Source organism: Penicillium paradoxum (assembly GCF_028828445.1).
Source record: "Penicillium paradoxum strain IBT 22861 chromosome Unknown utg000007l_segment0_segment0, whole genome shotgun sequence".
Classification (NCBI taxonomy): domain Eukaryota; kingdom Fungi; phylum Ascomycota; class Eurotiomycetes; order Eurotiales; family Aspergillaceae; genus Penicillium; species Penicillium paradoxum.
The window spans coordinates 4,339,157-4,366,917 of record NW_026643185.1 but is presented as its reverse complement, the minus strand read 5'-3'; the positions used below and the strand labels follow the sequence as shown (position 1 = coordinate 4,366,917).

General features: G+C 50.0%; 8 protein-coding genes across 8 annotated transcripts; 4 read left to right on the top strand and 4 right to left on the bottom strand.

Annotated features, from left to right (window-relative positions):
- Positions 1 to 465: 465 nt before the first annotated feature.
- Positions 466 to 1,649, bottom strand: N7457_009134 (40S ribosomal uS17 domain-containing protein; the record flags this gene model as incomplete). Its single annotated transcript, XM_057180177.1, has 5 exons — positions 466 to 539; positions 687 to 862; positions 928 to 990; positions 1,255 to 1,561; positions 1,605 to 1,649. The coding sequence occupies 5 exons, from the start codon at positions 1,647 to 1,649 to the stop codon at positions 471 to 473; spliced, it is 660 nt and encodes a 219-aa protein (XP_057028563.1). The 3' UTR covers positions 466 to 470.
- A 111-nt stretch (positions 1,650 to 1,760) lies between these two features.
- N7457_009133 (kinetochore-microtubule binding complex subunit SPC105) lies at positions 1,761 to 6,515 on the top strand (the record flags this gene model as incomplete). Its single annotated transcript, XM_057180176.1, has 4 exons — positions 1,761 to 2,003; positions 2,067 to 5,009; positions 5,064 to 5,685; positions 5,752 to 6,515. The coding sequence occupies 4 exons, from the start codon at positions 1,761 to 1,763 to the stop codon at positions 6,513 to 6,515; spliced, it is 4,572 nt and encodes a 1,523-aa protein (XP_057028562.1).
- Positions 6,516 to 7,022: 507 nt separating this feature from the next.
- On the bottom strand, positions 7,023 to 10,097 carry N7457_009132 (transcription factor domain-containing protein; the record flags this gene model as incomplete). Its single annotated transcript, XM_057180175.1, has 7 exons — positions 7,023 to 8,028; positions 8,089 to 8,628; positions 8,680 to 8,855; positions 8,906 to 9,402; positions 9,463 to 9,722; positions 9,790 to 9,917; positions 9,996 to 10,097. The coding sequence occupies 7 exons, from the start codon at positions 10,095 to 10,097 to the stop codon at positions 7,023 to 7,025; spliced, it is 2,709 nt and encodes a 902-aa protein (XP_057028561.1).
- Positions 10,098 to 10,779: 682 nt separating this feature from the next.
- N7457_009131 (Dehydrogenase multihelical) lies at positions 10,780 to 11,838 on the top strand (the record flags this gene model as incomplete). Its single annotated transcript, XM_057180174.1, has 2 exons — positions 10,780 to 10,889; positions 10,938 to 11,838. 2 exons carry the CDS (start codon positions 10,780 to 10,782, stop codon positions 11,836 to 11,838), a joined length of 1,011 nt encoding a protein of 336 aa, XP_057028560.1.
- Positions 11,839 to 12,698: 860 nt separating this feature from the next.
- On the top strand, positions 12,699 to 14,062 carry N7457_009130 (bZIP transcription factor; the record flags this gene model as incomplete). Its single annotated transcript, XM_057180173.1, has 2 exons — positions 12,699 to 12,957; positions 13,491 to 14,062. 2 exons carry the CDS (start codon positions 12,699 to 12,701, stop codon positions 14,060 to 14,062), a joined length of 831 nt encoding a protein of 276 aa, XP_057028559.1.
- Positions 14,063 to 15,595: 1,533 nt separating this feature from the next.
- On the bottom strand, positions 15,596 to 16,979 carry N7457_009129 (Eisosome component PIL1/LSP1 family protein; the record flags this gene model as incomplete). The annotated part of the gene is made up of 4 exons (XM_057180172.1): positions 15,596 to 16,200; positions 16,278 to 16,461; positions 16,528 to 16,661; positions 16,862 to 16,979. The coding sequence occupies 4 exons, from the start codon at positions 16,977 to 16,979 to the stop codon at positions 15,596 to 15,598; spliced, it is 1,041 nt and encodes a 346-aa protein (XP_057028558.1).
- Positions 16,980 to 19,624: 2,645 nt separating this feature from the next.
- Positions 19,625 to 23,017, bottom strand: N7457_009128 (ssDNA endodeoxyribonuclease RAD2; the record flags this gene model as incomplete). The annotated part of the gene is made up of 1 exon (XM_057180171.1): positions 19,625 to 23,017. One exon carries the CDS (start codon positions 23,015 to 23,017, stop codon positions 19,625 to 19,627), a length of 3,393 nt encoding a protein of 1,130 aa, XP_057028557.1.
- Positions 23,018 to 23,365: 348 nt separating this feature from the next.
- N7457_009127 (tRNA (34-2'-O)-methyltransferase regulator RTT10) lies at positions 23,366 to 26,999 on the top strand (the record flags this gene model as incomplete). Its single annotated transcript, XM_057180170.1, has 3 exons — positions 23,366 to 23,383; positions 23,439 to 26,165; positions 26,217 to 26,999. 3 exons carry the CDS (start codon positions 23,366 to 23,368, stop codon positions 26,997 to 26,999), a joined length of 3,528 nt encoding a protein of 1,175 aa, XP_057028556.1.
- Between the last annotated feature and the right edge of the window lie 762 nt (positions 27,000 to 27,761).

Genomic DNA, 27,761 nt, shown 5'->3' with positions numbered 1-27,761 from the left:
CACAGATATGCATAATTCCAGGATTCCACCTATCAACGGATACATATAGACAAGTGCCACCCCAAGCTAGTGAATTGGCTAGTGGATACCCCGAACGAGGCCGAAGTCACCACAGAAAGCAGATGGCCAAACCTTTGTTCAAATGACTTGCCACTGCCGTCGAAAGCACATACGGAGATCCTACTTTATCAAAGATAGACTTAGAAGAGCAAGGAAATAACTCGAGATGCGCATTTGAATGCTGTCCGGATTGCCATCCATGGTCAATCTTGCCTGATCCCAGAGTTGTTGTACAGTTTCCGCTGTAGGAGGGCCGAACAAATCTTTTCGATTTTTGCGTGAATACACATTCATCAGCGAGGTATCTGGGACATGGAAACTCGTAAACTATCCCGACCCCCATCTAAGAACTTCTCTTGTATCCAGTCCATACCGCTTCCTTCGCCTTCAAAACACCCGGTCGATTTAACCTAGAACTTGGAGAAAGACTTAACAGCGCGGGAGGTCTTGGCGTGGACCTTGAGGACGTTGAAGCGAACCTAAAGGAAGACGTCGGGTTAGTTATCAAGTTCGTAGCAAGATTGTACGAATTGGAAAATTCGAGGGCTTGTGGTAGAGTAACACTCCGCGCTTATGCAGATTGCCAATTGTAGCGGAAAATTGACAGATATCGAAGGGAAACGTACAGTCTTGCTCAGAGGACGGCACTGGCCGACGGTAACCATGTCACCCTCCTCAACACGGAAAGCGGGGGAGACGTGGGCGGAGAGGTTCTTGTGGCGACGCTCGTAACGGTTGTACTTGGGGACGTAGTGCAGGTATTCACGGCGGATGACGAGGGTACGGTGCATCTTGGTGGAGACTAGATAAGGCTCGTTAATAAGTTTCCTGATGTCTTCCGACGGAGATGCACGAGTTTGAACTTACCGACTTTGCCGACGAGGACACGGCCGCGGATGGAGACCTGGGAAGTGAAGGGGCACTTCTTATCTGTAAAAGTCCAAGAATGAGTAATTGGACATGATAAAGAACTTGGACATTGCAGTTTTTTTTGGACATGGGTGGTCTTTTCGAGATTCGGGCGTTCGAGTATTGAATGCGAATATTGGCGCGAGAGGAACCCGGCAAAAATTCTAGGAGTCTCGATTGCTCCATGCGATCCTCCACTTGCTTTTTGATATCCGTGAAAAGACCACCCACCCGTATATTCCGCCACCAAATTTCGTATAAAATCTCAACGGAGGTCGTGCATACCGATGTAGGTTCCCTCAATGGCGGTCTTGGGGGTACGGAAACCGAGACCGACGTCCTTGTACCAGCGGCGGCCCTGGGCGGTCTTCTTGGAGGAAGCCTTAGCCTTGGTGTTAAGGAAGATGTGAGGCTGCTTCTGGAAAGCGCGCTCCGACTGGACGTTCAACTCGGTGGCCATTTTTGCGGTGTTGTTCGACGAGGAAGCGGTGTCGATGAAAGGTCGGGTTGGCGTCTGTCGAAGATGAGGAAGATTCGTCGACCGTCGGAATCTTTGGTAATTCGTAGTGTGCGACACTAGTCCCGATTCGGCCTAGGCTAATTGGGGTTAGGGCTCTGAGCCTTGTTTACATCACGTGACTGCGGAGGCAACGCGCTTTGGGCAGGTGCGATAGGAGCATGACGGAGTTACATCTCTGTTTTCGAGGTTGAGTTCTAGTTCTCACGGCTTTCGGACTTGTGGGATATGCTCTGCTGATCAAGCTGTAAATGCGCCGGTTCGCTCGCCCATTATGTCAACTCGAACCGACTCCGCGGGTTTGCGACCGCCGCGATCTCGTCGGTCGATCGCTCATGTCCCGCGGTCGAGGATGACGTCCGGCCTGGACAAGGAGAATGCGACCACAGAAATTGGTGCAGCCCAGCCATTCTTGAACAACACAAAGTCTGCCATGAAAGATAAAAAGTCTCGGAGCAAGAGTCTGGGGCCGGGCGGCCTTGATGCGCTTCAGAATTCCCATGGCAATCGTCGCCAGGTAATTGCCATTACAAACGATATACTACTTATGCATACACAATTCTAACTTAAAGGGATACAGTCTACGGCCTCTTTCCCACTCAAATCAATTCTAAAACCTACAATTCCTGTCTCTCCAGTGCGAAACATCCCGTCGTTTGAGGAAACCCGCCGACGTACACCCGCTCGCAGTAAACAACAGACCCACGACGGTACGATGGACGGAGAGGGTCAACGAGCTCCAGGAAAAGAGGATCTTTTCATTGACTTCGAAACAACACCAGGGCCTCCCGTGTCAGGAAATGGAAATGACGATACTGCGAATCCGTTTGATACATTCAATGCAACTTCCGCAATTCGCGAGGAGATGGCTGCCACCAAAGAGCGCGATGAACAAGAACGCAAAGAACGTGAACGACAGAATATCCTAGAGAAACGAGCGGCTCGAAGGAAATCAATGGGTCCGTTTTTTTCTTATCAGCATATTGTGGAAGTGAATATTAACATATCTTTTACAGCAAACCGCCGGGTATCATTTGCCCCAGAGGCCACTCTACACACCTGGAATGTGGTGGAAATTCCAGACGACTCAACCTCTTCTTCGGCTGCAAACTCGACGAGACGTGCATCCGCCGCAAATCAATCTGCCTCTACTTCGCCCGCTAAAGATGCTCCATCTTCACCAGCAGAATCGGAATTTGGATTTTCGCCCGTGCGCACACAGGATCTAAATCAGATAAGAGGCCGCTCATCATCGACGAGTGGCGATGACGGCCTCCAGGACTTATCATCGAGTCCGTTCAGTGGAAGCTCGGAAGGCAGCGAAGACACTGGCGTCCAAAGTTTGGCCGAGGAAGACGAGGACGATGGTGGTTCTTCGGGATCTGAAGATGGATTCGATGCCGAAAGTACTGCAATGAGCATGGATGATATAACAGCGCGCTCAGGCGTCAGTGTGCAATCAGACGCAACTTCAAGCTCAAGCTCAAGCGCTCGACTCAACGAAGCATTGCGACAGGCGGCAAAGGAAGCAGGAACCGAACTTGACGATGATGAGGACGGGGAAATGTCGATGGAAATCGCAGACCAAGAGATCACGGGTGCTTTCCAGCCTTGGATAAAAAAGGGCCAAAGACAAAGCTTCGACTGGGAAGATATCAGCGCACGGCAAGATCAGGAGAACAGCAATCCATCCAAGGATAGCTCGATTCGGGACTTGCCGGAATCTGATGATATTGACGAGGACGAAGATCTCAGCATGGATGTGACGAACGCCGTAGGACGCATCCTTGGTAAGTCCCCTGGTCGTCGCCAGAGCACACTTCGTCGTCAATCGCTGGCAGAGGAATCCAATTATGGAGATCAAACAATGGAAATGACCAATGTCGTTGGCGGCATTAGACAGGAGGATTCACCATCAAAATATTCTGAAATTGATAACGATGATGAAGGAATGACAATGGAGTTTACTTCAGCTGTCGGCAAAATTCTAGGTCACAAGCCTTCTCATACGCCTAACTCGGATCAAATGAAGGTTGATCAAGACAATTATCAGGACAACGAATCTGATGATGGCATGGACATGGAGATGACTGGTGCGATCGGTGGCATCCTGCAATCAGGAATTGAAGCCAATGACAAAGTACACGCGAAGCTGGTTATGGAGCTCGAGGCTGACTCGGGCCAGCTTGCCAGCTCGCCTTTCCAAGACAATGTCGGACAATCTCCTGCCAAATCTCCTGCCAAATCACCCCTGGCTTATCAAGTTGCTGCTGTTGCATCTGGCAGTGGGAGCCCCAGTTTAGCAGCTGTGCAGGCTAGATCTGCACGACGTGGCTCTACTACAGATTCAATGGGCGCACCTAGCTCGGCCAAGGGACAACAATCACCAGACACCAAAGCTGTGACCCCACCAAAACAATCTACGCCTCTAGCAAAACCTACTACCCCAAGCAAGACCCCTCCCTCCGGCAATGTTAGTTTCAGAAGTGCTTCACCGAAGAAGCTCTTCCGGCCCGAACTCCATCAATCGGCAGACAAGCGCCAGTCTTTACGCCAAAGCTTATTCCAGCATAATATAGCAACTGGAGAGTCGACCCCACTTTTCAAGTTGCAACCACGCGAGAGCCGTCGCTCTTCTGGTCTAGGAATCGACAAAGAAGGGCTTGGATCTCCCCGTGTGACAGCTCTACTCGACAAGCGCCAGTCACTCGGAGACAGTACTCCCCAGTTCATCCCGCAAGAACAGCCCCGGTCTGGTGTCCGTTTTGAGGATCCTCTGCAAATGCAGGCCGAGGAAGAACGTGATCGCGAAGAAGAGGAACTCCGAGAAGATGGCCATATTCCAGGTTTACAGTCAGAACGGGATGCAACCTCAAGCTTGAAGGATATGATCTCAAATCTTAGTCCCAAAAAGACAAGGATCGGCAGTCGCAAGAGCCTTCATGTTGGGGCTGCTCGCGGAGTTCTGGGCAAGCGTCCTGTCGAGCTGGACTTGGATGAAGATGAAGCTGAGAATTCGCCAAAACGACTGCGTGGCCATAATGTTAGTCCAGTCAAAGGTATCAAACTACCGGCGCCAATGGCCAAGGATGGGAATGTCCGGCGGTCAATCCATTCCCCCGTTCGTAGAGCTGCTAGTTCATCACCTCTCAAAGGCAGTACCACGCCTTCCCAGCAACTCCGAGGTGCATCCGAAACCTCGACAACCCCCCTCAAGCACGGCATTGATGCTCTTCACATTGCTTCGGATCCACAACAGCCAGCAGAGGAAGAAGATACGCCTGCCCAGAAGGCCTCGGTGGACAGTGAGCCAATTCAGTTGCAGGACTTTTTGAACATGACCAATATTCATTTCATGGAACTTACTACCACAAAGAGGCGACACACGACTGCCCCTGGGAGTGCCACCAGGAAGCTGACACGGCGCTCTGGGGAGAAAATGCCCAAACCAGGCTCCATAACATTTGATGATTGTGTGGCAGCTGGCTTTTGTACAGTGCCCATGCTTGAACTATACCAGCATGTCAGTTTTATCATACCCGTATAGTCCATTTTATTTTGCTTACCATTTCTCTAGTCATGCCGGGAGTTGAAGTCATACATCTCTGAAGGCCGGCAAGTGATCCGCTCCATCGAAGCAGAAACATATGCCGAGAATCCAGCTCTGTTCCGGGAGTATGTGACAGCTCCGCCAGATATCCGAGTTATCATGGACAATCAGTTCCGAAACGTCAAGACCCATGCCCGTCTGCTGAGCAAGGCTACATGGTATGAGTGGCGTATGAAGCTACTTGAGGGGCTTAAGGAAGGACTCAACCGCCACGTAGAGGAAATGAAAGCAGACGACGAATTGCTATCTGAACGAGAACAGCTTCTCAACAGCAATGTGCCGATCCTAGTTGAGAAGCACGCGTCTCTCGAGCAAGAGGCAACAAACCTACAACAGTTGGTAGATGAGATGGAGAATTGTGATCAAGACGAGCTGCGTAGCACGCGCAGCAAACTGTCCGAGGTGGACGCTGAGATCGCAGCGAAGAGACGTGAACTTGAGCAGCTGCAGGAGGAAGTCCAAGAGAAAACAACCTTCATCGAGGCTGGGGCTGAAATGCGAGATGAGTTCCTGGCCCAGATCCAGGAGGCAGAGCGCCTGAAAGAAGAATGCCGTGGCTGGAGTGCCCGGGAAATTAACGAACTGAAGGGTGAGTTCCTCCTCTCATGGGAATCGGGTCTCGTTTGTCTACTTCCTTACTAACTGAGCAATCTAGCATCTGTCCAACAGATTCAACTTCAAACTGGCTGGTCGATCGTCTCTGCCTCGGCACCAGCGGATGCCCCGGCGGGACCATCATTAAAGATGGCCTACCGCGACCAGCTCCAATTCGAGTTTTATCCTGGAGCCTTTGCCTCTAAAAACAGCAGTCAAGATGAGAAGAAGAACTGCCCCATTCAATTGGACACCCAAAAGAGTGCCAATATCTCCCCCATTGCATCATTAGTCCTTCACTCGCTTCAGCATCACCTAACAACGATCCAGCAATCGACTGTCGCACCCAAGCAGCTCCTGCGGTTTATCTCTAATGCATGGGACCGCACAGTCGGACTGGAAAATGAAGCACGCATGCTGGAATTCTGTGGTGTCACCCGCCTCACCCTATCCAAGCCAGATGAAGGCTCCCTTTCTTTACGTGCGCGCTGCACACTCCTCGGCAATGCCACCGCTGCTACACCTGGCCGTAAAGGCACTGCCCCGAAGAACAACAACAGTGCTAAGAGAATCGATGTCGATTTCACTGTCCGGACCCGTATTGATCAAAACAATACAGAGAACACTGTTGGCCTATTGGACTTTGACGTGGATGTTCTGGCAACGAAAGTCTACGGTTTCGGGACAAACAACAAATCCGGTCTTCCAGACAAAGAGCTGCAAAGCATCCTGGGCAAGGGTCTTGGCCGGGGAAACAAAGATGTTCAGCTCGGAAATGGTGTGTGGTGCAAGGCAGTCCGCACCCTCACAGGGTCTGTGTTTTAGTCTACAATTTTGTACTTTTTAATGCTTTGGTTATTGGGTGGGGGTTTGAATTTGGGGAAGAAAGGCGCAGAGTGAACTCTTTTAAGCCCTGTTTGGGCTCAATGGCGCGGGACACTGAGACAACGGGGTTACTCGGTATCGGGCTGGGCGTTTTTCATACCCAGTCTTTATTTTCACTTCCACCGGTCATTCATTCATTTTTTTTCACTTTTGATTCTTCTCTTCTTTTCCAGGTCATTGTAATGTATGGCTACCACGATCCATTCCTCCTCTCCGGACAGTCTAGGTAAAATCTATGACTTGCCAATCGATCTCTCTTGGACGGAATATAACCTTCTAGGTGTTCATGTATCATATCACATCCAGTATATATGTGGCCATACCAAGACCCGACGATGCACACATACGAAAAAAAAAGAAAGGCTGCAATAAAGAGAAATAGATAAACGCTAAAACCAACAGAAGAACACAGAAATAAAAAAAGGAAAACACCTCATCAATCCATCCCTAAAACAGTCCCATCAATCCATTAGTCCAGACTGCATCTGCCCCCTGGTTGGGATCCTCCTGACCCTGTGACATAAACCCATACCCCAGACTCTGGGGATCAAACCCACCAGGCTGAGGAGCATGGCCCTCGACAGCAGGCGCACCATGAATGAACGACTCGGCAGACAACACCGACATGTCATATGTACCGGCGGGTTGAGGCCCGTTCGGAACGGGAGGCGGGAAGTTGTATTCTGTAGGGAAGAGCCCTGCGAATAGATTTCCGCTGTAATCCCAGTTCTCTGATATGGGCACCTGGAAGAATTCGGGGATTGGATTGCCGCTGCTGAAGGAGTCTGGGGAGTTGGTATTTGAGGCCTGTAGCCCTCCGGATCCTGTTTGTGGGGAGAAGTCTTGCGATAGTTGCCAGGCTGGGCTTTGGAGCGCAGAGAAGGTATTCTCAGCTCCTCGGGGATATAATTGGTAGTTGTTGGTTTGGTTGGGGTTATATGGGTTGTTGGGTTGGCTGGTGTCGTTCGGAATCATAGGTACGACGTAACCTGAGGAATTGACTGGTGGAAGACCTTCTAGGTGGTTGGGGATACTCATGTCCGTCCTGTCAGGCTTGGTCGTTGATGTTGGATATTGGGGAGCGGTGTCGGGGGTCATTGTTGTGCGGAGAGTTGTGGGTCGGCGGTTTTGTCTTGGATGGTGTGCTGCGTGTGTGCGAGAGGTGTGTCTCTTGGATCCTGGGGGTTTGTATTCTTGGTCTTCGTCGTCTGGGGCGTGGGATCTTTTCTCGTCTTTCTCGACTGCAGTTTTGGCGATGCGTTCGAGGTTTGTGCTCATGTGGGTCATGAAGCCGGCGTAGTCGGTTGCTCCATTGCCTGGGGTTAGAGTTGCGAAGAATGTTGAGGCCATGTTGAGGGATTTGAGGTCTGCTCGGACTCTGGAACTGCGAGTATCCCGCAGTATACTTGAGAATATTGTTGATGTTGCTAGGAACACGTAATATAGTAATGACCTGAGATTTGATTGTGAGCAACGGGGTCGATATAGAAAGAGAGGGAGAGGGTTGACCTACCAGGTCCATGCGATGTCTCCCCATGGCATACTATTGACAATCTTCAAGGTGTCCCGAGCGGCCTGTGTGCCAATGGCCGTTGATTTGGCTGCACGTGCCTTGCTGATCGACTCCAGCTCTTCTGATTCCTCTCTGGCTGTTATTACGTAGTTGAGAAAGAGAGGTACCCGGTGAATCATAATCAAAGCATTGTGATAGACGAAGTGGAGACCAATGGAGGCAAAGCCAAAGAGAAAGTCGCGTTCGCCAACTTTCAGTGTCAGCTCACCGAGATTTGGGGAGTCGCGTTTCCATTCTTCGAGGTCTGAGTGTAGTTCTTTGACTGTCTTGTATATTTCAACAGGGGGTTTTACCAACGCTTTGGCGGAGTATAATCGACTGTAAATGCGGCTTTTTATGAGTGCCATCCGACAGAGTTGGCGGAAGAATGGGATGTTGCTGGCGGTTTCGCCATGCTTGTCGTGTTCTAGTTCCTCCGGAAGAGGGACATCAAAATCATCTTGATGTTGGGATGGGGCATTTCCAATTCTTAAGCAAGTACTAGGATGGATATCAGCACATGGAACCCATTATCATGTCAGGCCCTCTTACCTTTGGTCAATTACAAATGCAACCCAGAACACGCGCCGTCTCTCCTCTTGTTCAGCTGGACTGAGTTCTGGCCTTGCGATGTCTCGATGGAGACCCATTCGGTGAGCAGATCGCATAGCCGCAGTGATGAGTGGCAAAGACGATTGAGTGCCAGAATTCCCTCGAAGGAAGAACGCCTTTGCAATGTTAGATCATTTCATCCAATTCAAGGAGGTAACAGACGTACCATGCTCAACAAAGCCTGTATACTCAAGAGATCGGTGCGTTTCAAAGCTAATTCCGTAAAGACCGACATAGCATTTTTGAAATAGGACTCAGCTTTCTCTTTGTCTTTTTCCAATCTGTGGCTATTCGAATACCGATATTCGTATGCCAAACAAATCACCATGTTGATACTGGCCCAACGGGCAGAATCATCACAGGTCTGCTGCGTATATTGCCATTCGACCATCTTCATAAAGGACGACTCCAGATAGATAGGAAACAGACGGTTGGCCGTCCGAAAGAAATCTTTCATAAGAGAGAATACTTCAGATCTTGGAGGCAAAGGCCTGAAAACTTGCGAGGCGAACAAATCGTGGAACACATCCGGTCGCCATTGATTCCACGGATTTTCGTGGATGGATCCGGGGGAGATGATTCGCAAGAAGCTGACATCGCCAGTTTTTCTCTTGATCCATTCTATTCCTGCTCGTGATAAGATTGACATGGAGCACGATTTCCCTGTCGGTTCAGTTAGATTCTGTAGTATGATGTTTCATTGGTCATTCTCGCCCCCCTTACCATAATATCGAGAATCATCTCTTTCGTCCGCTCGAAAGATGGGCGTGCCCTCGAGATCATCACTTTCCAACACAAGAGATGGTCGGATTCTTGGATTTAGGCCCGAAACAGACGGGGCATCTTGACTAGTCGTGCCATTGTAATCGTCGTCATCGGAAAATTCATCCTGACTCATATCATCCTCTTGCAGAATACCTGCCGTCTTCAACAAGGACTCAACCTTCACAAGTCTTTCTTTCAAAGACTTCACATACTCGTCGCTACCATAATCATATTAGCCAGGGCCAAGAAAATTTATCGAAAATGGTACAATCGATATTGCCTCACCTTGGCTCATCCCACTTCTCATGTGCCGAAAAGACACAAGTCATATTACCGCGCATACATTGCACGCATATTGCACTACAGCCTTCCTTTTCACACTTGATCTTTTTCCGACGGCATGTCTCACACGCCTAGCTAGCCGTCAGCAAAAGCCGGATTTTCCCCCGGAATCCACCGGAAAAGCTTGACAACTGGGGAGCCAAACCCACCCTTGAGTGCTGTCGCGTACCCAGCTCAGACTCCATGGGCAATTCGTTCCGGGAAGTGAACTGGTTCATTTCGTCGTTGGCCGGTCGCCACTGGGATGTCATGGAGGTTCATGCCAAGACTTTGCGAAAAATGGCCGGTAGTGGCAAGAGGACTGGCGATCTCTGTTTCTTGAACTGCTCTCTCCTGAGTCCTGGGAATATGTAGGAGACGAAGGAAGAAGAAAAAAAAGTATGATTAATCAAAGCCCAGAGCCCAGCTCGGGGACGGGATGTCGGACACCCGGAATCCGTGAATTGGTACTCGGAGGACTTTGTTGGCCCGATTCGAGGCGGGGTCTCTGGATGTGTCCTCGAAGGACCTTCCAGGGGCCTCCGGAGTCAGGATGATGCATCTATACACACGGAGTAAACTTGCAGACATCCCGGGTATTCCAAGTGGGTATCTCCGACGCCGTGCAAACAACCAGGCAAAAGTACATTCCCGGCCATCCTGTAGGATTTTCTACCGAGACTTCCATGGGCAAGAAAGGGGTGGGAATAAGCTTAAATCTTGGGCGCAGAGAACCAGTCCAGCCTCTCTATACTCCATACGGGACAATCACGATCGCGACATTAACAATAAGGACAGTCCATAGGACTCCGTACAGCCAGTCAGGTTCCGCTGACAAATGGAGATGGAGTAGCCCCCCGCATTCAGAGTGGAATAGGCCCAAGACACGAGGATGTATATATAGTCTAGGTATCAGAATGGACTTCTACTTACCTTCCCTGAGGCAATTACACCATGCGACAAGCTACAATTGGTATTGTCTCGATTGGAGACATGGGCCTCGGCATGGCCCGGCTCCTCAAAGCCCACGACTATCGCGTGGTCACGGTCGCAGAGGGAAGAAGGTACGGCGCGAGAGCTGGGAACTACAACACAAACTAACGCTGGGCGAGTGAACACACGCTGGCGCGAATCCAATCAGCAGGCATCGAGACCCTTCCCTCCGATCAGGAACTAGTAATTCAAGCAGACTATGTACTTTCGATCGTGCCTCCACGAAACGCAGTGGCCACCGCGCAGCGAATTGCAGAGGCATATGCACTGCCCTCGACTGGCAGTCTCCGAGCAGCGATCGAGGACATCGACGGCCGGGCTCACCGGTCCAAGTTATATTTTCTCGAACTCAACGCCGTATCCGCACGACTGGTGTCAGAGATGGCGGCGCAATTCGACGAGCCAACCACACCGACGGACCATGCCCGACGGTGCCACATCCTCGATGGCGGAATCATTGGCGCGCCGCCATCACAAAGCACGCAAGACGGAAGCTGGAAGAAACCTAGCGTGGTGCTGTCCGGGTCGGTGGATCTGCCCCCTGCATTTGCAAAGCTGGCCGATGTGTTGAATATGAAGCTTGTCTCGCCTCGGATTGGCGCCGCCTCCACCCTCAAACTCTCCTTCGCCGCTTTGACCAAAGGGCTCACGGCGCTCTCGATCCTGTCCTTCTCGACGGCACAAAAGGAGTCCATGCTGCCGGAGTTATTGTCGCTGCTGGAGGAATACTCCCCGCGCACGGCTGCATTGGCGACGAATGGGATCATTGGTATGAGTCCCAAGGCATATCGATGGGAGGGTGAGATGCGGGAGATTGGGGAAGCGTTCGATACCGAGGGCGAATGGAACGGGGTGGGAGCGGACGTTTATGGAGGACTGGCGGAGATTTATCGAACTGTGGCCGAGGATACCATATTGGGTGAAGAGCGTGTGGGAAATCGCATCCGAGGCCGGACGGTTGACGATGCCGCTCAGATCATAGCTCAAAGGGCCAAAGCACGATGGCATCACGGTGTCTAGACTAGAGGATTTTCCCGGCGCCAAGCTTCTTCAGATGACATCGGGGAGTCCGCGTCATGGCGTTTCGGGGCCCATTACGTCGTGCAATCTCGTCTTCTCTACGGAGTACTCCGAATAGAATACGGAGTGGATTGAATTGCATACTCCGTAGATTGAATTGCATTTGATATGTAAGTGGACAGAACTAGGGAGCTCGTACCTAGCTCCGTCCTCGTTCCTCCGTACTTGGTCGATTACGTGGAGGTGGAGATCCTCATTGGGACCCCCTTTGGTCTCTCAGCTTCTCCCAGCTTGAGAGCTTGCGAGCTTTCGTCTAGAGAAATTATTTTTACAATGATGATTTATGCTTATATCAGAATAGAATCTCCCCGGTGTCTCGAGAGCGGTGAAAGTGCACGAGTTGACCAACCAGCGCCCGCGATCACGACATTTCTCCATTCTATCAGATCATCGACTAGGGCCATCTCTTTCCACTTGCAACGCTCGCTCTTTGCCTCGCCCCCCCTTTTTCGCAGTCAACTCCATCATTCCCTCTGTTCTGATTCGTCCTGGTGGAATTTCCGCGGCATGCGCCGATGAAGTAGGCCCTTGTCGAGGTGATCGTGGCCGAGAACTCAGCTTTCCGGGCCTTTTTCTCCTTCTCTCTCGGCTTTTGTCCTACTCTTATTGATTTTTTTTTAATTACTTTTTTACCTGTGCCCGGATTATATCATTTATTTCCTATTTTCTTAATGGTCTGTTTGCTTCATTGCTCCTGATCTGGAGATCCTGTTAAGAGCATCCCCCTCTTCTCTCATAACCCTAAAGGCCTGGGGCGCCGAACGCTTGCTTGTCTTACTTCTTCTTTCCTCTCTACAAAGATGCCCGGGGAACCACCATTGCTGCCGGGTCCAAGTCCGGTCTTTGACAAAATTGAGAACTTCAATTTTTTGATGTCGCGCCACGATCCAGCAGCCAAGACTCGACAGTACTCATTCGATGCTGATACCGGGCTGGTCCCGTTCGGCAATGTGAGCATGGATTATGATCAGACCGAAGGCATGGGCGGTCTGTCCGTCAGTTCGTACGAGAGTATAGAGGACGACCGCCATTCTCTCGATCTCCGAGGTTATCCTTATGGTACGTTTCAAGCTTTTGAGATTTTGTGCCCAATGTTGCATCTGTTACGCCATCGCGCCTCTTTTGCGCCTGAGCTCTAGTTCGGCGCTGGAAATGCCATGTCTGAAAATTGAAGTTGGATCTCTCCATTTTGATTGATTTCTTATCTGCTTTTTTGGCCCTCTTAAAAAAACATGATCCGGATATGCGAGTTGGACATATCCGGATTGGACCCCCTGTTCCCTTTCCATCTGCAATCCATTTGAATTGTGAAAGCTGCTCGCTGCAAAGGCCAGGATAGGAGTACTTGAGGTGCATCTCCATCGCCATTGCGGGATGAGATCACCGTCGGTGCTCCTAATCCAATAGCGAGCACGCAATCCCGCAACCAAATGACAACGCCACGGTTACCTGCTGACGTTTAACTGCACATCCCCTTGTTAAGATCCCTTTTGAGCTTGATATCCTCCGGGAGAATGACTTGCACTTTTCCGCTTCCATGGGGTTCACACCGTCGGGGCCATATCGACTTCGATCGCTTACTTCTTTTATAGGCCCTTCTGGCGAGAAGTCCGTCAACTACAGCCTCCCAGAGCACATGATGCCCTACTCAGCTCATTCCATCTACCCGCCAGTCCCCTATGCGCCCGACGACCTCGGCCATGCACCGGGGGCTCTCACGCCATCTGATGTCTCGTCGTCCATCTCTCCGCCAAACGGCCAGATGGGCAACACCAAATACAGCACTTCCATCTCGGGCGACCGTATCGCTGCTGCGCTCGACCAAGAGGAAGGTGTGCGTGGTGCGGCTGAAGAAGATCGCCGTCGCCGCAACACCGCTGCCAGCGCCCGCTTCCGCATGAAGAAGAAGCAGCGTGAGCAGGTCCTCGAACGTACCGTTCGGGAAACCACCGAGAAGAACGCCTCCCTCGAGGCTCGTGTTGCCCAGCTCGAAATGGAGAACCGCTGGCTCAAGAACCTCCTCACCGAGAAACACGACGTGGGTTCTTCTCGCCTGCCGCCTCCAGCTAAAGATACCTCGGCACTCGAGGTAAAACGTCCCAGCGGCAACACCAGACAAAAACATATTCAGCCCAAAAAGAAGGGCGTCGGCACCGACGAGTGACGAACTCAATAGAAGAATATGTCTTTTTTTTGGTTTTCTGTGTTGTTCGTTTGCGTTGCTGTTTGCCATTCCTCTCTTTGTATCATCTCAGTCGCGGTCTTCCTGCTCTACAAGGCGTCCGCACCGAATCAGCATTCCTGCTTCCCTCAACTACCCGCTTACGGCGTCTGCCCTCATCTACTCCCTCTCTATCGAGTCTCTACTCAAGAATAGATTGGACTAGATGAGCAGACACAAATGACGACGTCACGACCCTTCTCTTCTTCTCGTTTGCCCGGCTCTGGCCTTCCGACCGTGGCTTTCTCGACTTCTAGGGATGGTCTTTGCTTCTACACTTCAGATCTGGCACTTTCATTTTCAGAATTCAAATCTCTATCTCTACCCTCGCCTCCTACTACCGGGGTTTTTATCTCAATATCTCCCTGTCCCGGCTCATTACCCCCTCCACGCCCCCATTCCTTTTCATCAGATTGTGTGCTGCGAAGGCTTGTTTTATCTCTCTCTCCTTTCCGGACTTCGCGGGACAGGAGCTGAGTTGGTGTTGCGGTTCAGACTCGGGGAAATCGAATCTCGCTTCTTTGGCTTTATATTTGGTATCTTACTGGGACTTGCTTTGGGTAATTTCTTTATTTGCTACGCCCTTAACTAGCTACCTCTGGGCTCGGACTACCGCGCAATATAAACTATGAATTTTATCTTTTGCTGAATAGTCCTTCCAATTCCCTGTATCGTTTTTCCCGAGAGCACCAAGTATCCTGCAGAGGCTCTTCCGGATGTGCAAGAGCAGGGCTCAATATGCAAGCCAATGGCGTGCTCGACCTTGCGTGCTCTATCAGAGAGATTTGCTCACGGAGATTGACTGCCATTGGAGGGTTGCTCATTGGTCGGCGTGGCGGTGGTTTGTCTGGGGTCCCCGCAGAATCCGCACTGCCGCGGGCGAACTACGGCTTTGGACCCTCGATGGATATAAATCGATTATCAAGTCCTTATACATCGAACACATTTGAGGTAATCAATTCATTATAACACCTACTTAATTACCCTGTAGTATCCTTCTCCGTAAAGCAATTAAAAAAATTAAAGAAACAAAGAATCCAACGTAAGATGGTATTACATCGATTAAGTAGAAAATAGGGGGATGGGTTAAAAGGCAGGGACATAAAAAGAAACCGGCGCCGTTCTCAGTCGCATTGATCCGCGAGTCTCCGAGGAGAAAGGGAAGAATGGAAATGTGAGCACAGATTCCCTGAGCACGAATGACAGGCATGGAGTCACGACATCCCGAGGCGTTCTGGGGAGAAACCCGAGTAGTTTGCATGGCGTGATTGATGCCTGTCCTCTTCAAGAATAGCACGGTTTCGAGAAAAAAAAAGAGAAGAAAAAAAAAGCATACAAGAATGTATGGAGAATTAGGGGAATTTTCAAACATGAAGACGGAGACAGTGGTAGACCACATTAGTGTCTCTACAAAAAATTCGAGCCGTCAGATTCGTCAGGGGAAAAGAGGTTACTGGAACTTTCCTCCCATGCCGTTTAGGCGGCGATGGGCTCGCGCTCCTCTTCGCGGCCTCGAAGCTCGCCATCAATGGTGCTGACGCCATCATCGCCGTCCTCGTAGTTGGGGTGCTGGTCAGCTGGGAGCCAAGAGTCGCGGTCTCCGGTCAAGGGTTGGTCCTGTGAAGACAAATCGACACCCTCGCGGTTCTTGTTGAGATTTGAGCGGTGGCGCTGGGAGAGGGTCCGGGAACGTTGAGAGAGGCCGGACTTGACGACGGCCTTGGAGGAGACCCAGTTGCTGAGGGCATCCTCGCAGTCCTGAATGATGGCCTTCGAGGCGTCGTAGCCGTCGTAGGCGTGGCGAGTCTCACCGGGGGTGACGGGGGTATCATCGATCAAGTCGAGGAGGTGCTTGCCGTAGCCGGCGACGATGGCGACCTTCTCGCAGTGCTCGCGCAGCGCATCGAATTGGTACTGGAAGGCGGCCTTGACCTTCTCGCGGGTGATGTTCGACAGTTGGGCTTCGGCGACCAGGGACTCGGCTTCAGCGCGGACAAGCTCCTGCTCCAACACGACAATGCGCGGCGAGTTGGGATCCTTGTACTTCAGCTTGGCGATCTCATCGGTGATCTTCTGCTTGCCTGGAGAAATCAATTTTGGTTAGTTGAAGGTCGTCGGGGGTGCTTGGGCGATTAGGCGGATGCGGGGAGATTCTTACGATCTCGGCTGGGCTGTACGGAAGCCTCGATATTACGGATGCTCTTGATGGTGACACGGTACTGGTCGTAGCGGTCGACAAACAGATCCTCGAGCTCGCCGATCTCGTAGATCAGCACTCCGAGCTTGTCCGTCACATCCGACACATCTTCGTCGCACGCTTCACCCCAGATAGATAGTTGTTGCTATAGCGACTGAATTAGCTTCCAATTTTTCTCACGGTGCATCGCAATTGAGGGCCAGCCACATACAGCAACTTCCATGCGCTCCCGAGCGACAAGCTCCATGCTGCGCATGACGTTCTTCTCCATCTTGACGAGCTGCGAGAGCTTCTTGGCGAGATCGGGCCCGAAGGCACCAGCGGCGTTCTTACGGAAAGCATGTCCTGATCGCAAACCGTTAGCAACTACATCCGGTCGATAGCGATCTATTCGACTGGTGATCTCCAATTCGGTCGCTGGCGCGTTTCGGAGGTGAGACGGGATGCGATGGCGGCCCAATTAGGCAGCCTCCGACCCAACGCGCACGACCCAGGAAATCCCCGTCGTCGAACCCGATCGCACAAAATGTCTCAATGGCACTCACCGATGCCGCCCTTCCCTAGCCATCGTCCAGTCTTCGTTGTGGACAATGGTGGTGGTGGGCTCTCGATCTGCGAGGCGGTCGGGGCGCGCGACTGGCGCATGGAATAGGTGCGATGCATGATGGGGTTGGAAGTAGAATTGGGAGAAAGGTGTAAAGATGCAAGTTGTTCCTGGAGAAAAGAAATTAGAGAAAAAGAACTTTGTGCCTTGCGCAGTAGTGACGTGAGCTAAAAAGAGGGGGCGCTTTTTTGGGGAAGTCGACACGCACTTGGCCTAGACAGGACGGACGATTTGGCTGCAACCGGATCGACACAGTGAGATGTATGGGGCACAGAGAGAGCTTGTTTTTCGTTTTGAAGTTCGGGGGGAAGCTCTCGGGAAATGACGTCGACGATTCTTGAAGAGAAGATGGAAAAGGTGGAAAAGATGGAATAGAAAAGCACCACTGGCGTCTGAGGGATCGGGATTGGGCGGATCAGAAAAAATTGAGTAGACACTAGGTAGCTTCAGCCTCTGCTAGTCGCGCCAATAGTGTCTCGTTGAGTTGCATTGCTCGACTTTTCACGATCGCCGACGTCATCGATGCCCCCTGATGTCATGGTGTTCCTGCGCCACAACACGCGGTATCGTATGTCACGAATCCGGGATGGTTGCATTAGTCGAAGTGGAGAGAGGTATCAGAGATTGCAGAGATTGCAGAGATTGCAGACCCTAGAGAGTCTACATTGTTGTCCACAGGAAAGAGTCGCAGTCTGTGCTGTCACCCGGTGCCTGGGAACCGTTGAAGTTTGGTACGCTAACGGCCCTATAGTCCCCCTTTTCTTCTTTCTGCTCTCTTCTCTCTTCTCTCTCCGTTCTTCTGGACTATGTGCAGAGTATGTCCCTTCACAACATATCTGTAACGAAAACGGCATTCCAGCTTCACCGACCTGTCAATCCCGTACACAGTCCCACAAGTCCCACCGATCGCTGCGATCGCCCTGGACCTGTTCGTGGGGAACCATGTGGCTTTATTTCCGCTTTCGGCTGCTCCATAGCACTTTAACCTTGGAACCATCCCCGGTCTGGGATCATACGCTATACACTATTCAGTGGGATATTTCTCCACACATGGGCAAATTGCATGGCATGATTGAACGTCAGTTCCGAAAAGACAATGGAATTTACATATGTACTCTAATAGAATCCTTTGCGTTCGGATCGTGAGTTTCCTATTAGCTTCTGGCAACCTAACACGCCAGTTTGGATGGTATATGTCCCCCCTTGAAACACTTGCCCTGGAGGCAAACAATGGCTTCCCCTTGGTCGGGTTTGTAGCGAGGAGAGGACTAGTACATGAGCATATCCAGCCACCCATCTCCCAGTCATGCTATCAATATTCTCAAGCGAATTGGGAATATCCATATCCCTGAGGATAAATTGACAGAGCCCGACTCCCTGTAACCGGAGATGTCACAGTTCTGGAATGGAGACTAGTCAGCATACCCTGCCAATTCTAACGATCTGAGGTTGTAGTATCCTAACCTTGAATATTTCCTCGATGTGACTCCGTTCGCACTGGCTCTTTCCCATACTGATAGTATTTGCTGAGTCTTGGACAGGAAGATACCCTGTATCGGATGTCATATCGAAGACAAAAGTCGGAGATGCATCAAGTCTGTCTCGATGCTTTCCGCTTTCGGATCGGCGTGATTGTGGTCCTTGTATCTGCTAATCCAGCCCTCGAGGCAATGTCAGACAATCATGACAAACAAAGCAGTGTCGCCTCCATATAGTACTTACCTCATGTGCAATCTCGGAGAAGGACACAGCATTGGAAAGTAGACATGGTCGATAAAGGAAAGTGGAGATGGAAATTGGGTTGAGGACCTGTTGGCAACCAGAAAAGAAAGCATATTCTTCTAAATAGAACGGAGGTCCTGGTGGAACCTATTTGATAACGGAGACACACTTTCCCAACATTCTCCGCCTTAGGTAGTTTTCCAGTCTGAACTCATCGGCGCCACGTTTCTGGTGATGACCCAGGCAGTGATCTGGGCACTCATTTAAGTGTGTCTTGATAGTTTTGATGTCATGAAGATGGTCCATTTTTGAGACTTCCTGGCATTTGAGACACCTGGCAAGACCTTTCCCATGTTTAGGATGGGCAACAATGCGAAGGTGCTGGAACGGCTCTATCATTTGAGGCGTCTGTCTGGAAGGGCTTTTGCCATTGTTCTGGTAAAGCTATATAGCCCTACGCTGACAGAAGAGCAGCGATATGACCATGAAAATGGCAATATGAGGTGTGTGAACGTGCACGACTTAATGCGAGTGTCACGAGGTTCTGGTTCTGTTAGGCATAGAAGAAATAAAAAGGAGTAAGCCATCAGATGTCTTATAAAGTCGATAATCCAGTGGTTGATATATGGAAAAAAAAGAAGTGAAGAAGGGAAGGAGGGAGAAGGATCATGTACCCGATGAGATCAGCCTCGAGTTGACACGTGAGATTCCAACGCTTCCAGCTTGTTTAAGTAGCCCTCTGTGTATATAATCATGAACGGAACATGCTGATGTGAGAGAGCCTAAAGTCAAGGAGGATAGGAATTGGCTATAGCTAGAAAGTAGGAGGTAGGGATATGAGAGGCTTTATATATGGCCACTCTTGTTTGTTTGCTAGCTCCATGTTGTTTGATGAACTTGTACAAGAGTGGAAATGTATTTCACTCCGCTTCATTGTTCATTATTCTAATATGTACAGAAGCTGCCGATGCGGAACAACATATCATGATTCATGAGAGTCTGTGCGACGAGTCTTTCGCTTCTTGTTCGTGCCCGCCTTAGGCTTACTGGCTGATGCATCTCTTTTGCCTCTGGTTTGTGAAACAGAGGCGTCTGCTTCATCTTCGACAATCGACTCGGGATCTGGTAGGTTCCCACCGGTCTGAGCTTCTTGGCGTAGTCGACTAAATGCCTTTTCCATTCGACTAGGGCCGCCTGTACGAGAACGAGGTGCAAAAGCACCTGCACCTTGCGGACCTGACATGAATTGTGTGATGTTGGACTGTGTCCCTTCTTGCTCTCGTCTGTTCATGTCGCGAATGACTGGCACTAGTACTTCATCAGTCCGCTCTTGGCTCCAGCCAATTGTCGCCATGAGAAAGTTTCGTAAGCCATTGAGATCAGGTACACCCCATTGGAACTGAGAAGGGTCGGCATCGACCTCGGGTTCCAGATATGCTTCATCGACTTTGTTATCAGGGAATGAAGGTGGCAAGAAAATCTTGGATGCTTTCTTTCGGAATTTCTTCCGGAAGGCAAGATGTACATCTTCTTGGTTATTCGTGCCCATCTGCAGTTCCGTCCACCAATCGCGGAACTCTTCAAGGCTTGAAAACTCAGTGAGAATCTCTAGAGCTGTGACGGGACCAATTCCGGGAATCCCCTCGGTGTAATCGCTGCCCAAGAGATGGGCAAAGCTAATCAGCTTGCGTCGGTGGAGGGCGTACTCTTTCTCCAAGTCTGACGTCAAATAGCACTCCACAAATTTACTTTGGTTGAACATATTTTTGTACACTCGAGTCCCTCCGAAGAGGAAAATATCGCTATCATCTGTGACGATCCCGTCCACAAGGCCTAGCGAGACTAATTTGGCGCACTGCGCTTCGGCTTCCATAGGGGCGGTGATGTAAGGCAATCCAAAGAGCGTCAAGAGCTGTTGACACTCATTGATCATGATGGTGGTCACCTCGTCCGCATCACGTCGCTCATTTCTTTGCTGGGATCTTAGTTGCTTCAATTCTTGCTCGTAGTCAAACGCTTCCTGAGTGGGAGCAGCAGCATTAAGAGTATTGGCAAACCGCACATGCTCCTCACCTTCAGCTGCGAGCTGTTTGAACAGGTCTTCGTCCTCCGGGTCGCTGTAGTCGGCTTGATCCTGCACAAAAGCTTCCGCATGGCCGACCTCTTCAAAAAGCTGGGTTTGGAGTTTGGGCCGGGGGTTTTGATGAGATACAATAGTAATCTCAGGGCCTTGCGCGGGTATTTGAGGAACAACATCTTCAAATTCCGGCGAAGGGGAATGTTCACTGCGAGGCTGCTCATCAAAGACGGGCTCTGATTGCTTATTTTGTAAAGGGCCCGTGAGAGCCGTGTCGTTGAGATTTGTATCGGTATGAACTTGAGCTGGTATCAAGGGCTTCTCATCAATGCTTGTAGAAAGCTCATCATAGATCTTTCTAATTTCCTCCGCCTGTGAGATATTCTCGATCTTGCTGTCTTGTATTTCATCCTTCGTTTGTTCCTCGTCTTCAAGATCGATGATTTCCTTCGTGACGGACATTTTGTTGGAAATATTATCAACGTCGATTATGTCTGGGGAGCGACGATTGGAGAGAAATAGATGATCTGGCGCGGCCAATTGCTCATCTTCCTTGTTGGGGTCTTCGGCGGGATCGACAATGAATCCCGTATTTGAGCGCTCACCAACAAACCATGGAGGAAGTGGATCTGCCTGTTTTGGCTTCTTTGCAGATTCCTTGACGAAACCACCTGCATTCTCAGCAACTTCGCCAGCCTTTGTATTATCTTTGGCGACTTTGGTGAGTTTGATGGGTTCGAAAGGGAGGGGACCACTGAAAGGATTTGATACATGGGAGGCTTTCTTCGTGACTTTTGTTCTTGCTACAGCGGCGGTGAAATCCATGCCATCATCACTCTCAGAATCAGGCTCTGGCATCATCTCATAAGACGGAGCTGATTCAACTGGTCGGCTTGTGGGAATATCAGGCATATTTATGCCATTTTCTGTATCTGGTTGCAAAGAAAGGGCGATAGCTCGTTCGAGGTCATCGTCATCGCCAGCGAAAAAATCATCGGTGTCGTTGTTCTGCTGTTGTACAGCAATATTACCCTCGGTTTCAACGAACAGGGAGTCATCTTCAGCGTCATGTACACGGCGTTCGTTCACTGACTGTCGCTGTGCCGCTTGACGCGATTCGCGTATGGCCCTGCTCATGTCGAGATTTTCATCCGTTTGTAATTGGAGCGCTTGGTCAAATACACCGTCTCGAAGGAAAGGAAGCTTGGGAAGTCGATTCAGACCCTCGATTGGAACATCCTCGAAGATATCTTCGTCCGACACTTCATCCTCATCAGATAAAACCTCAGGTCGATCTAGATCAATGGGCCTCTCCTCGTGCCCTTCCCTATTTCCCACAACACCCAGGACCCAGCCACCTTCATGCTCACGATCCTTGACAAGCACGTATTCTCTGCCGCGTTCTCCTGCGATACGCTGTCCTGAATTGTAGAATGCTTCTTCTCCATTCATGCCGTTTATATTCATTAATCGTTGCGTCAGGTCATTACGTTCTGCGACTCTGTCGATTTGGAACCTTGAGAACTCCATGCGGTTGGGGAACATGGTATCTAGTTGCTCTTTCGAATAACCCATTCTAAGCCGGCTCCTTAGCCTCGCTGCGTTCAAGATATTGTAGCGATCAGTGGCGGGCAGACTAAGGAAAAATGGACCGTCGAAGTCGATTTTAGAAAAATCGTAAAGATTGATGTCTTGACCCTGGTGAAACTGTCTGGCGTAATCCTCCAATTCCTCTTGAGACATTATGCGTGGATCGTTTGGTGCACCCATTTCTTGAAGCGAGACGTCCAGATTAGGTAGGTGGTACGCGTCCTTCTTCTTGAACTTGCGACTTTGTTGCTTTTCTGTCTCTGTCATGAAAGCCTCGTCTACATAGACGGGAACATCCGGCACATCTTCCTCTTGTCTCTGAGTCTTATTGCGTCGACGAGTCTCCTCTTCTTCTGCACTGCGTTGCATTTGTACCGCGAGCAACTTTCCTGCAGTCCTCACGGCATCTTCTCTATGACCCTCGCGTCTCTTCTTTCGCCCAGCAATAGTCTGTCTTTTCATAACCGGTGCCCCGCCATCGAAGACGAAGACTGGTCGGATTCCGAAATACAGTAGCTTGCATATACGGCGAAAGAATCCAACGATGTGGGAATTTCGAAGCGCATTGCCTTCTTTATCTCGGACAGCTTTCAGAAATTGATAAATCCAGATCGACGCGTCGACAGCCAGTCGCCTCTTGTTGAGCGTTTCAAGTTTGATAGGGCGAGCGCAGGGCTGCACGACTGTCCAGAGGCCCGTGACACCCATGGCGAGTTAAAAGGAGATAATATCATCAATCAGGGATAGCCAGAATTTGCATTTTTAAGAGTATTCACATGTGGCGAGAAATTTCTCGCGGATAGTCGATGAGCCCTGGAGCGAAACAGGACCCATCGGTGACGTGAGCATCAAACGTTCCCGCGCCGCGATCACGAAGTCACGTGTGTGATATTACCAATCCTGGACTAGCGTATGTCTTATGTCAGCACATCGGGTTCGAAAAAGTAGTGGGCTTTTTTTGGGGTTTGGTGGGATGTACATTTGATCGGAGGCAATTGAGACATTGCATGTAAATTTCTTGTCTGCTGACCTTGGTAATGTGCGTAGAAGCCGACAATGTCTCTCACACTCGAGGTCAGTGTTGCCATATCTGTAGCCAAGATGATGTCCCCGCTGACTCGAAATGCAGCATATTGATGCATGTCTCCCGATAACGGCGTTGAAGACGTTTGTTATAGGTGATAGACGATTCATTTTTCAAAGTCAAGGCACATTCTTCCGGGTGGTTGATGATGCCACCGGCGTTATCGCTGCTCAAATCCAGACATTCAAAAGAAATGATGTGCATGGTTTCATTATTCTGAATCAACGGCCGCAGGATCATGATGAAAACCATGTCCGAGTCATCGTCTGGGGTGGTCGCTCAGTGCGAGCGATCAACGTGTCTCTTGGCTCTGGCAATGAAATCAACTTGTCGATCTCGAGTGCTGAGTTCAATACTCCAGACTGGATCATGAGTGGATGTGGAGCTGCCGAATCTGGCCACTACGGGGCTTTTTTGATCACTGCGAACAATGCACTACTGAGCCTTGAAGTGCTTATCGGCGAGGCATCTGAGAAAGACACAGAGACTACCATATCCATATATCAGCTGGCGACAAGTGTAAAGTCTATTCTTTACTCTGCCAACGTCATCGCGCTATCTCCCTCTCATGTTCTCATTGCTGCCGGTACAGTCTTCGGCGAAATCATCGTTTGGTCGTGTTTCTTAAGTGTAGAGGGGTCACACAAAGCCAATGCAGTCGCCTCCATCCACCACTTCTTCACAGGACACGAAGGATCAATATTTGATGTCCGTATTTCTCCAAAAATCCCGTCTTTGAATGGAGGTCAATCTGGTAGGCTATTGGCCAGTTGCAGTGATGATAGAACTGTGAGAATTTGGGATATATCAGATTGCGAGCGAAAGACCGCACAAGATCCTTCCGCATACTCCACCGACGGGTTTGAGTTGCGAAGCACAGGCTTTGGTCCCGTCAAAGCAGGCGAAGAAAGCGTTGGATCTGAATCATGTGTGATCCAGGCATTCGCTCACGCAGCCCGCATTTGGGGTGTTCATTTCAGGGCCATCACAAATAACAGCCAAACTCATATGGGACTAGTTTCTCGTGGAGAGGATTGCACATGCGTTGTGTGGGACCTGAGCTGGCAGTCACCAGTGGCTGGGGCAAATGAGTATCGACTCAGCCAAATTTCTTCAATACAACCACATATTGGAAAGCACATTTGGTCTCTGGATCTTTGCAGGGTAGACTCGGAGACGGTGGTTTACACCGGCGGTGCTGATGGTGCATTGAAGAGCTTCGCCATCAAAGAAAATGATGATGAAAATTCTGCTTCGCTTCAACAATCATCTGGCTTGCAAATGAAGGCAAAGAAAAAACAATCTAAGGCTTACGGAGCGAAGGCATTTGCATTTGTCTCCCGGGATTGCCTTCTTCGTACCTCCACACAAGGTGAGATCCAGCTTGGACATGTCGGCGAAACAGAAGAAACAGCCATTACTTGGGAAACACTATGCGAAACACCCGATCTTGCTTCTTTTGGCGTGATGACCGCTCAGCCTCAAAGGGGGCTAGCATTGATCGGTAATTTCCAAGGACTCTTCCGGCTCTATAATCACACTACAAAATCTATTGTCACCATCGCAAACGTTGGCAAACGGCCGCTTGAAACATTCTTCCTTCAAACTCACTCTTCCGAAGCGAACGCCTCAAATCTATCCGAAAAACTTACCTTCCTTGTCTGTTACCCTACAGGGGATGAGAATGCCATAGGAGAAGAGATCACACTCGTCACCGTCTCCAACTGGAACAGCGATTCTCCAAAAGCAGAAACAACTACCTTTAGCCTGCCGCGTGCATTTGTGGTTTGCAGTGCTTGTCTTATCTTTGATGGTCAATATTTGGCCATAGGGTCAAAATTAGGAGCACTTGCTGTCTATGACACTTCCAAGACTCAGCCCGTGTTGGTAAACCGACGAGTCCATGGCCGAGAATTTGTCAATCACATTAGCGTTGTTTCATCTGTTGCCACGAGCGACAAGAAATCTGACTACGTACTAACTTGTGGTCGTGATGGTACCTATTGCCTCCACGAGCTACAAATCTCTGAGAGCGAACCCGATGCTGTCTCAATACAGATAGTGCATCGCACAGCGTCCATAACCGGCGGAAACCTTGAAGGTGCTTATTTCGATGGAGAAACTGGTGACTTCATGTTGTACGGATTCAGATCTCAGGATTTCGTCCTGCGCAATGAGTCGAAGCTGACGGATATTGTATCCGTTGCGTCGGGCGGTTTCCGCCGGGCCTGGGACTTTATCCCAGGAACCAAAGATAGCCATGCATTGTTCACATGGAAAGACGGAGTCACTTTGATGACCACTCGTGTACGCACTGGATCTAGTACTTTAATCCGAGCTGGAGGTCACGGGCGGGAACTCAAAGCAGCGGATGTTTTCAGCGCTGCCAATGGAGAACAATCTCTTCTTGCAACCGGCGCAGAGGACACTACTGTTCGCATCTTCACACCAACCTCATCAGTCGCCGATAGTCCGTGGGGCACCTTTGAGTGCCTGCGCGTCCTGGATACTCACAAGTCCGGAATCCAGCAGGTGACTTGGTCTAAGGATGGAAAATACCTATTCACCAGCGCTGCATACGAAGAGTTCTTCGTTTGGAGAGTCTGCATGATTCCCAAGTTTGGTATTGCTACAAAATTGATTGCTGCCAGTCCGAAGGACGACCCCAACTCGGATCTCCGGATACCGGGCTTCGATTTGCTGGAAGTAGAAGATGTTGACGGGGAGCAAGGGTTCCTCCTGTGTCTTGCTCTTTCAAATTCTGTTATCAAGGTAAGCATTGTTATCGTTCAATTGCCTCAACCAAGACTGACATTCGTGTAGATCTTCCACTTTTCTCCCAACAATGGGGGCCAATTCACGCTCCTGGCTCGTGGCAAATACATGACCAATTGTTTGACTCAAGCGCACTTCTTGGTGACAAGCTCCTCTGTGAGCCTTATAACTGCCGCCACCGATGGTTACTTCACATTGTGGGATCTGACCAGCACACTTGAGCCATTTTATACGATTTCTGAATCCACTTTGAAGGCTAAGATTGCCTTCGACAGCTCGTCTATCTCACCAGAAAACATCACGTGTGAAAGTCGTTACCAGATCCATTCCAACAGCATCAAGGGGATGGAACTGGTTCCTATCTCCGACACAGCCACAGTTGTTGTTGCGGGAAGTGACGATAACTCGCTTTCCGTATCCCTCCTACGAACTCATCCCTCGGATTCCGGCACAAATGCGGACGTAGCTACTGTTTCCATACCGGATGCTCACGCTGCTGCAATAACTACAGTCAAGATTCTCAGCCAACAAATTTCTCGTGAGGTTACATCAAACACGCAAACCATCAGTATCACTGTGGCGTCCTCGGGTAACGACCACCGAGTCAAATTGTGGTCAATCACCGTGGACCCAACACAACCGGGCACGCAGGGGATTATCGTCGAGTTCCTATTGGACAGATACAGTTCGGTGGCCGATATCTCATCCTTAGGGCTCGTTCGTGCACCCGGGAGTGGCATTCCTGCAGAGCGCCACATGTCGGCATTGTACACGAAGGCGCAGTTGGTGGTGTGCGGTGTGGGGATGGAGATGTTTTCTGTCAGGTCGTAACGAACTCGATCTATTTGGCGCTGATCTGATGCTTGATGTGAATAAGACTCCAATGCAATATAAACATAGATGATACCGCCTCGAGATTCGGGCAAGAGGAAGACGATCAACAATTCATCGGACAAGGGGAAACAAGTAGCGAATCAATCACCCGGGCAAGGGGAAGGCAACGGCAAATGAGAGCTCGTGTTCTTAGCGCTGTCCATATCTAAAGAAGTACCGCCGTATAACTGGATGACACTGCCGAATAGCAGGGTGGGGGGTTCGTCAGTTACTTTGTAGACCGAACTATTGACAACGTGGAGAAACAGTTTGTCTCCGATTCCCCATGTTTACCCCGCAGTTTCTGATGGCTTCATCAAGTTCATCCAGTCGGCTTTTAATATGTTCGTTGACGAATTAGATCTCGATCGGCTCGGCTCGCTTCATAATCCTCGTCTTGCTCCATTATGCAAGTATTCGACTGTGTTGAATGAGATAGGGCATGTTCTAACTGTTCTCTATACAACCCTACCATGAAAATACGCTGATAGCACTCATCATATGTTGCATCCCATTAATAGACTCACCAGAGCCGACCCGAGCATCTTATATGGATTTAGCACAGTGAATTGGAGGTTCGGAACGACTCACTGAATGAAGAAATGATTGGCAATATCGATATAGTAAATGACGTATTATCATGTTCCCTCTTTTAATTAAACTGGGGACTGTCGATTGGGGGCCAACATCACCAGAGTGGGAGTGAGTGATAGACATGTA